The 10,301-nt window shown below is 38.9% G+C and overlaps 1 protein-coding gene across 1 annotated transcript; it reads right to left on the minus strand.

Annotated features, from left to right (window-relative positions):
• Positions 1 to 2,191: 2,191 nt before the first annotated feature.
• LOC129808505 (uncharacterized) lies at positions 2,192 to 7,696 on the minus strand. Its single transcript, XM_055858282.1, has one exon. It carries the CDS (start codon positions 7,694 to 7,696, stop codon positions 2,192 to 2,194), a length of 5,505 nt encoding a protein of 1,834 aa, XP_055714257.1.
• Between the last annotated feature and the right edge of the window lie 2,605 nt (positions 7,697 to 10,301).

Here is a 10,301-nt window from a genome sequence, read left to right on the forward strand (position 1 = left end):
CACCATTTCTTTTATTTTTTTTATTGCTCCTATTATCAAGCATGAAATATCGCAACCTCTAATTAAATCAATAAGTTCATTCACGTTTTTATCAATTAAAATTAATGCCACCATATCGTCTTCTGTTTTTCCTGCCGCAAATATCTTTGCGAGCCGAACACAATTTGCGTTATTGGATGACATTTAGAAAGATAATTCTTGCACCAGATGAAGAACTGAACTGAAGAATTTTCATCACTAAAACCCTTAAATACTCCCATATATTTTATTCTGCATATTATGTGAAAAGTGTTAGATGTCCATTTAGGTATCTTATAGACAAATCGTCAATAAATTAAAGCATTTGAAATAGAAATTATAATCTCAACTAACCTGTGGGAAAAGTTAAGTGTAAATTGATTCAATTTCTTGTATATGATCCCTGATTGACATACAATCATAAAACCTATATGGTAACCGTGATTAGACATATTGCATTTTTTCATTCACTATAGGAATAACATAATGTTTGTTATCCCAAAAAGAGATAATAAAGAATTTCAAAGATTAAACAACAACAAGATATTAGCGTAAATGTAATCATTTCTAAACGAAGCGTAATATATTTTTTTTTAACTTTTGTTTTCACATGAAGTTTTAAACACATGTCTAGAATTTTTTCTTTGAAATTATTTTTTATTTTCGTTCCAATTTTATTTCAACATGGACTTTTAAAAAGTGAATTGTAGATTTTTCTTTGCAACAAAATATTTTTTTAACTTTTGTTTTTAACATGAAGTTTTAAAAGTGATGCCTAGAATTTATTCCTTGAAGTATTTTTTTTTACTTTTGTTTTATTTTATTTCCACATGAACTTTTAAAAAAGTTGTTTAAATTTTTTTCTGAACTTCTAAAATTGCTTTCTTCTCTGCAAAATATATTTTTTAACTTTTGTTTTAAGATGAACTTTTTAAAGTATATCTAGAATTTTTTCTTTTGCAACAAAATATTTTTTAACTTTTGTTTCAAGATGAACTTTTAAAAGTTTGTCTAGAATTTTTTTCAACAAAATATTTCTTAACTTTTGTTTCAAGATGAAGTTTTAAAAGTTTGTCTAAATTTTTTTGCAACAAAATATTTCTTAACTTTTGTTTCAAGATGAAGTTTTAAAAGTGTTTGGTCAAGGAGCCCTTACCTTTGAAATAAAATGAAGTAAAGCAAATTGATTAGATAAGGGGAGCCTGGGGGAACCTCTACTCCTTTAATTGTGAGCTCCTCACCTTTAAAATAAAATGTGAAAAAAGAAAAGTATATTTGTACTGCAATGGTAAGCCCCTTGGAGTTTGTGTCTCACCCCTCACCTTTGAAATAAATAGATAAATGAAGAAATTAGACAAATTAGGAGCCAATCTGGTGAGAAGGTCAAATGTTTGGTCAAGGAGCCCTTACCTTTGAAATAAAATGAAGTAAAGCAAATTGATTAGATAAGGGGAGCCTGGGGGAACCTCTACTCCTTTAATTGTGAGCTCCTCACCTTTAAAATAAAATGTGAAAAAAGAAAAGTATATTTGTACTGCAATGGTAAGCCCCTTGGAGTTTGTGTCTCACTCCTCACCTTTGAAATAAATAGATAAATGAAGAAATTAGACAAATTAGGAGCCAATCTGGTGAGAAGGTCAAATGTTTGGTCAAGGAGCCCTTACCTTTGAAATAAAATGAAGTAAAGCAAATTGATTAGATAAGGGGAGCCTGGGGGAACCTCTACTCCTTTAATTGTGAGCTCCTCACCTTTAAAATAAAATGTGAAAAAAGAAAAGTATATTTGTACTGCAATGGTAAGCCCCTTGGAGTTTGTGTCTCACTCCTCACCTTTGAAATAAATAGATAAATGAAGAAATTAGACAAATTAGGAGCCAATCTGGTGAGAAGGTCAACGGGCTGAAGGTGATAAAGCCTCCTTGTCTTCTCCTTTGTCCAGCAAGACACCTCCACACTTTTTGGGTTTTCCTCTGGTTAGAAACCACTTTCACTGTCTGGATCTAATCCACTCACGTCTCAACTCTTCACTAAACACTCTTTATTTCTTTGGACGAATTTATTCAAAGTAATTAAAGAAATTTGGGCTGAATACAATTTCGCGTGTATTTGCATAGAGCTTTTTTTCACAAAGTGACAATTAACGGTCCATGATCAATGATGACTCATTGATGAGTCATTCGGATGAGTTTGGAGAACCCGCCACTGGCGACTTGGGGCGCTGACCTAAATTGGCGCCTTTTCCTGTGTTGGCGCCAACACACTCCCCAGGAAAAAAGCTGGCAATTTCCTCATTCTCGGTGTCCTGAGTTGCGATAGGAAGTCTGGCCACATTTTGCACAGTTCGTTGGTAGGATCCCTTCATCGTCCTGACGGTGATGAGTCGCACTTTCCCGTCTTGTCCAGGGTGCACTTGAGTGACCACTGCCAGTGGCCAAGATGTTCCTGGTGTGCACTCATTGAGCAACAAGACAACATCGCCAGGTTGAATATTGGTGATTTCCTTTGTCCACTTAGTTCTGCGCTGCAGTGAGACCAGATATTCTCTCTTCCATCTCGCGCTGAGGTCTTGATAGATTTTTTGGATCATTTGCCAACGATTCAGATGGGGAATCTCTTTCAAGTTCCATTCCGGAAGACCTGTTATTGGAGTCGTCAGCAGAAAATGCGCCGGAGTAAGGATAGTAGGCTCAGGGGTAGTACTAGGAATCGCTGTCAAAGGCCTACTGTTCAATACACCCTCAATTTGAGTAACTACGGTTGCGAGCTCCTCGTATGTGAGTGCTATTGGCCCAATAACTCTGGTGAAGTGGTATTTCAGCGCTTTCACCGCAGCCTCCCACAATCCACCCCAATGAGGTGATCGAGGTGGCATAAACTGCCATGTGATCCCATCCCCAGAGGTCGCATCGATGATGGCGTTTTGATTGGTACTTTCCGAGAGAAACTTTCCCAGAACATTGGCTGCACCGACAAAATTGGTTCCATTGTCGGAATAGACGATTTTTGGAGTCCCTCTCCTGGCCACAAATCTCCGGAAGGATGCCAAGAATGCCTCAGTGCTGAGCTCGCTGACGATTTCCAAGTGAAGAGCCTTGACAGCGAGGCATACATAAACAGCGACATAGGTCTTGATGGTGGGAGATCTACGAAGACGATTTGCCTTTATCAAAATTGGACCAGCAAAATCGATTCCTACGGACTCAAATGGCCTGGTAAAGTTGACTCTCGGAGACGGTAGGGGTCCCATTTGTTGTTGACAAGGATGGGGTTTGCGTTTGGAGCACAGGACGCAGCCTTTGTAGATATTTTGCAACACACGTCTCCCAAAAAGTGGCCAATATCTCCTCCTTAATTCAGCAAGCATGTGGGTAGGTCCAGCATGTGCTAACTGATGATGGGTGTGATACACTAATCGTTTCGCTAGCGGTCCGCTAGGAAAAATGACTGGTTTTTTGACATCTTCTTCAAGATCTGCATTGTCGAGCCGTCCACTTGCACGCATCAATCCATCTGAATCCAAGAATGCGCCTAGGTGGCGCAATGGCTTAGAGAGCTCCTTCTGTTTTCTGCCAGATAACGTCCTGATGTCCTCGGCCAAAAATTCAAGCTGTTCAAGCTTAACGAGGGTAACTTCTGCTTGCTTGATTTCTACAGCTTGTAATGGTCCAGTGAAAACGGGTTGAGTATGCAATGAGGGACGTCCATATTTGTTCTTGAAGATCGTGATGAAGCGTTTCACCCATGCCATAACTCTTCGAATAAATGAAAAGGAATTAGATCTATTAAGAAGGTACTCACGTGGAGTTGGCCACTGGATAGTGACTGCCAAGGTGCTTTTCTGCTCCAGTACAACTTCCTGACTAGGCCAATTGTCAGGAGGATCCAGGAGCCACTTCGGCCCATTCCACCACAATGATGATTGGCTCAAGTACTCCGCTGTTGTCCCCCTCGAAATCAGGTCAGCTGGGTTTTGTGCCGTGGGCACATGACGCCACCTTTCCGCAGAAGTGTGTTCCAAGATAATTTTCAAACGATTTTTCACGAACGCTTCTCGGTTGTTTGGTGATCGTATCTGGCACAATACGACGGTGGCATCTGTCCAGCAATAATAATCCATGCATTTGAGTGATTCACGTACCGATTTCACAAGTCTCGAACCCAATTCGGCAGCATTAAGTTCCAGTTTGGGAATGGTTGCCAATTTCACTGGTGCGACACGAGATTTGGCTGTTAGGAGGCACGAGTAACGATTCCCAGAAGAATCCTCTGTGACTATATAAATCGTGGCACCATAAGCCCTCTTGCTTGCATCAGTGAAAACATGAACCTCCCATTTAGCGACCTTGGAGAATTCCGAGACATAACGTGGGATTCTGATTTTTGGGATATCTCTCAAAGATTCCAAAAACGAAAGCCATTCATCCACCACTGACTCAGGTAGTGGCGTATCCCAATCGCACTGAAGCTTCCATAAAGTCTGCATAAGACACTTTGCATTTACCACAATCGGACCGAGTGTTCCCATAGGATCAAAGAGCCTCGCAATAACTGAAAGCAGTTGTCGTTTTGTTGGAACCCCATCAATGTCACATGACACTTTGAAGCTGAACTCATCAGTAGCGGGATCCCAATAGAGTCCAAGAGCCTTCACGGGCTCGCTGGCTGTTTCTTGGTTGGCTCCGACATCTTTAATGGTTCCATCTCCAGAAAGCTCAGGCGCATTAGATGTCCACTTTGACAATTGAAGGCTTGCGCACTGAAGAAGATCTGTGAGTTGATCTTTTATTAGCTGAAGTTCCTTAATTGTTTGTGCAGAGATCAGACAATCATCTACATAAAAGGAAGACCTCACTGCCCTCTGAGCTTCCGGAAATTTGTCTCCATCCTCCATGGCTAATTGAACCAAAGACCGTGTTGCCAGATATGGTGAACAGGCAACACCAAAAACCACAGTTCTAAAGCGGCGATGCTCCAGTTCTCCTGTGTGAAGATTCCTCCACAGAAATCGGTGAAAATCTCTATGCTCAGGAGTTACCAAAAATTGCAGGTACATTTTGGTGATGTCTCCTGTAAGAGCATATCTGTGTTGTCGGAAACGCCAGAGAATTTCAATGAGCGGTGGCTGGACTACGGGACCGGTAAGCAAAGTATCGTTGAGGCTGACATTGGATTTGCTTTTGGAGCTGGCATTAAAGACAACTCTAAGCTTCGTGGTAGTGGAACTTTCTTTGTAAACACCATGATGAGGGAGGTAGAATGCCTTCTTTGAATGTTCTTCCTTTGGGACGGTTTCGGTGATGTGGAGTTGATCATATTCATCGAATACCTCCTGGTATTTATCACTCATTCCTGGTGTGGTTTTGAGCGTTTTCTGGAGAAAGTAAAGTTGTTTGGCAGCGTTCGAGTAGTTATTTTCCAGTTCCTTCACTTTGTCCGTAAAAGGAAGATGCACGACAAATCTGCCTGTATCAGGATCTCTGGTGACAGTATCGGAAAAAAACTTCTCTGCCTCTTCATCTTCCTCCTTTCTCTGTTTAGCGGGACCAGTCACGTCTTCAATTTCCCAAAACCGCTTGAGGCTGAGATCAATAGACTCAAGGGTTGTGAGATTGCACACTTTGGTTGTAATTGGACTAGATGAGACTTCTCCGACCACAAGCCATCCAAATACACTCCGCTTCAGGATAGGTAATCCAGGTCCCAATTTAATAGTCTGATCCATGATTAGATCCCAATAATGTTGTCCGCCAATTAGCATATCAATGACTTGGGGCTTATTCCATTGTGGGTCTGCCATGATCAACTTCGGAGGAATTGGAAGTGACTCAGTAGGGATTTTTGCTGAGGGTTGAATGCCAGTGATCTTCTCTTGGATTATGCAATCCGTCTCAGTCCATTTATTGAAACCTCTGGGGCCAAAACTCAAACTGGTTTGATATTTTGATGGAGCTTCATGACCCCCTACTCCTTCCAATGTGCAAGTGGTCTTCCTTCTGGGCAATTTCAGCATCTGACTTATCTTCTCGGTGATAATGTTAGCTTGAGAACCGGAATCCAATACAGCTCTGCACAGAATTTGTTCTCCTTCATCATTCCGAACGCAGATTACTGCTGTAGCCAGTAAGACAGTGGGAAAGGAAGATGTAGTGGTGCATTTCAGAGTAAATCTTGTAGCTGATCCACATGTTTGATCGGTGTCGGTAGTGACTGGAGCAGGCGATGGTGGATCTGGGTGAACAGTAGCTACGGTTGTTGTCTGTGGGATCTGAGCATTATTGGGATGAAAAGCCAGGTGGAGCCAGGTGCTGTGTTTTTCTCCACACTGCTTACATGCTGACGATTGACAGCTTTCCACTGGATGCCCAGGATCCAAACAGTTCACACACAGTTTGGCGCGTTGCACAATTTCAAGCCTTTGGGTATCTTTTAGGCCTCTGAACTTGTAGCACTTCACTGTGCGATGATTGGGTTTCCCGCAGGAAGCGCACAGATTGCCTGGAGTGGCATTATCCGAGTTTTTCTGACCGGATGAAGTGGTTACCGATAATGCTGACTTCGGTTTGGACTTCACCTCCTGTCTCTTTGACGATAAGGGTTTGCCGGGATTGGCCATTTCCATCGTCTTGTAACGTTCATTGAGAAAATCGACAAATTCTTGCCAGGTGGGAATCTTCTTATAGCATCTTCTTGACCATAGAGTTTTACTTTCAGAATCCAACTTTTCCAATGCAATGTAAATCAACCAAATATCTCGATTTTTCATGTCCAATGCATCCAAAGCCTGAATTGCGGAATCCATAGTTACGTGAGTACGTCTCATAGCATCAGCAGATGGTTCAGATATTTTTGGAATGCTCAGGAATGACTTGATGTGACTCATTGCAATGCTCATCTTATCGTCATATTTGTCCATCAATATTTTCCATGCAACACTGTAGATGTTGGCAGACGCTGGTATGTTCTGAACAACCATTTTGGCTTCATCCTTCAGGTGTTTCATCAGATAGTAATACTTATGAGCATCGGTTAGAGTTGTATTCCTGTCAATTATGGCCAAAAACAACTCCTTGAAGCTTGTCCACTCTGTGTATTTGCCGCTGAAATCAGGAACAGTCAATGGTTCCAATTTCGCATGTGAAGGTGCATCTCTGGAACGTGGGCTTGATGTAAGAAATGATTGGTTTTCTGTGACCAGCAAGTTGAGGGTGACCTCATACTTTTTTTGCTCGAATTCCAGGGTCATTTTAAACCTTTCTTCTGCCATGCGTTTTTCCACCTCATGTTGAATTTGTTGTTCGTCAAGCTTGGTGTTGATATAGCTTAACATGCCTTCTACACTGTCAGAAGATGGGGCTTTTGCCTTTGCCTGGATTCTCAACTCAATCAGTTTCTCATCATACATATCAAATTCATCCAGTAGTGATTGGAGACTCTCTTCTTCGACCTTCTGTTCCTCTGCGCCTTCTGTAAGGTAGATAATACGCTCGGAAATTCTTTCAATGTTATTGCGGAGAGCAGGCATCAGGTCGAGATTGCGATCAATCTCGGCGAGTGCTGAAGGCAAGGTCAGGAGTGTGTCATCCTTCTCATATTTGTGAACGGTGTTCTTCACTCTGGTGAACTTTGACTTGTATCCGCCACGGGATGCAACGAGAGCTTGTCGTTCTTCTGATGACATTTTCAATTAGTGACAGTATGTAGTGGATTGTAGTAATGACTGGCGCTGCTTTCCCACGAAGGACCAAATGTTTGGTCAAGGAGCCCTTACCTTTGAAATAAAATGAAGTAAAGCAAATTGATTAGATAAGGGGAGCCTGGGGGAACCTCTACTCCTTTAATTGTGAGCTCCTCACCTTTAAAATAAAATGTGAAAAAAGAAAAGTATATTTGTACTGCAATGGTAAGCCCCTTGGAGTTTGTGTCTCACTCCTCACCTTTGAAATAAATAGATAAATGAAGAAATTAGACAAATTAGGAGCCAATCTGGTGAGAAGGTCAAATGTTTGGTCAAGGAGCCCTTACCTTTGAAATAAAATGAAGTAAAGCAAATTGATTAGATAAGGGGAGCCTGGGGGAACCTCTACTCCTTTAATTGTGAGCTCCTCACCTTTAAAATAAAATGTGAAAAAAGAAAAGTATATTTGTACTGCAATGGTAAGCCCCTTGGAGTTTGTGTCTCACTCCTCACCTTTGAAATAAATAGATAAATGAAGAAATTAGACAAATTAGGAGCCAATCTGGTGAGAAGGTCAACGGGCTGAAGGTGATAAAGCCTCCTTGTCTTCTCCTTTGTCCAGCAAGACACCTCCACACTTTTTGGGTTTTCCTCTGGTTAGAAACCACTTTCACTGTCTGGATCTAATCCACTCACGTCTCAACTCTTCACTAAACACTCTTTATTTCTTTGGACGAATTTATTCAAAGTAATTAAAGAAATTTGGGCTGAATACAATTTCGCGTGTATTTGCATAGAGCTTTTTTTCACAAAGTGACAATTAACGGTCCATGATCAATGATGACTCATTGATGAGTCATTCGGATGAGTTTGGAGAACCCGCCACTGGCGACTTGGGGCGCTGACCTAAATTGGCGCCTTTTCCTGTGTTGGCGCCAACAAAAAGTTTGTCTAAATTTTTTTGCAACAAAATATTTTTTTAACTTTTGCTTCAACATGAAGTTTTAAACACATGTCTAGAATTTTTTCTTTCAACAAAATATTATATTTTTACTTTTGCTTCAACATGAATTTTTAAAATCATGTCTAGAATTTTTTTTTGCAACAAAATATTTTTTAACTTTTGTTTCAAGATGAACTTTTAAAAGTATATCTAGAATTTTTTCTTGCAACAAAATATTTTTTAACTTTTGCTTCAACATGAACTTTTAAAAGTTTGTCTAAATTTTTTTGCAACAAAATATATTTTAACTTTTGTTTCAAGATGAACTTTTAAAAGTATATCTAGAATTTTTTCTTGCAACAAAATATTTTTTAACTTTTGCTTCAACATGAAGTTTTAAAAGTTGGTCTAAATTTTTTTGCAACAAAATATTTTTTAACTTTTGCTTCAACTTGAATTTTTAAAATCATGTCTAGAATTTTTTTGGAACAAATTATTTTTTAACTTTTGTTTCAAGATGAACTTTTAAAAGTTTGTCTAGAATTTTTTTTTGCAACAAAATATTTCTTAACTTTTGTTTCAAGATGAACTTTTAAAAGTTTGTCTAGAATTTTTTTCTTTGCAACAAAATATTTTTTTTAACTTTTGTTTCAAGATGAACTTTTAAAAGTATATCTAGAATTTTTTTTTGCAACAATTTTTTTTTTAACTTTTGTTTCAAGATGAACTTTTAAAAGTGAATTCTAGATTTTTCTTTGCAGTAAAATATTTTTTTAAACTTTTTAGGTGATAACTGACACTTTTAATGTGTGTCGACATCTAATAATTGTATTCAGAAAATCATCTACATATATTACCTGTTCACTTTTTATTACACACATATGAGTATGTATGAAAATTTTCAAGTAGGAATAGATTTTTCGAAGAAAGAAGTCACAATCATGTAAATGCAATATCTCGACATGTTTGAGACATGTTCATGCAAAGCGAAAAAAAACTCAAATTTCATTCATGTTTTCCAGGAAATTATTTCACAATTTTGCATTTTCTTATGCTGAAAAAATCATATTTCATTTTTCCGTGGGAAAGGAATTTATTTTTTCCAAGAAAAGTACGATCTCGAAAAGCTTCTTCCATGCAGAGGAAGATCTCAAGTTTCATTTTTTCCAGGAAATTATTTCACGATTTTGCATTTTATGTGAGACTTTTTTAATGCACGTGTGCAACGGATCATATTTCAGGTGGGATTCCAAGAAAAGCTCGCGATCGCGAAAATGTATTTTCCCACAACATCTTCACGACAGGTTCGAAACATGTCCAAGTGCACACAAAGAAGGAAAAGTATCCAATTTCATTTTTCGCAAATGATGCTTTTCCAGGAAAGTATATTAGTGTGAGAAAGGAAACTTTTATGATCATAATTCTCTTTGTCTACATAGTTCATATATTTCTCACACATGTAAATTTGCAAAGTTCGAGAGTAATTCGACACTTTTTTCCTTTGAGTTGGAAAATTTTTCTGAAGAATTTTGTAAGAGTATGTGTGAATTTATTGTGTCATATAATTTTTCCGTACATTTGTGAATCTATTTAAGATTGTGTCACAGTGAAAATTGATCAGTCTTCTGGACAGTTCAGCAAGGATAATCAATAACGATCAGTGAA

Source organism: Phlebotomus papatasi, chromosome 4 (genome assembly GCF_024763615.1).
Source record: "Phlebotomus papatasi isolate M1 chromosome 4, Ppap_2.1, whole genome shotgun sequence".
Taxonomy (NCBI): domain Eukaryota; kingdom Metazoa; phylum Arthropoda; class Insecta; order Diptera; family Psychodidae; genus Phlebotomus; species Phlebotomus papatasi.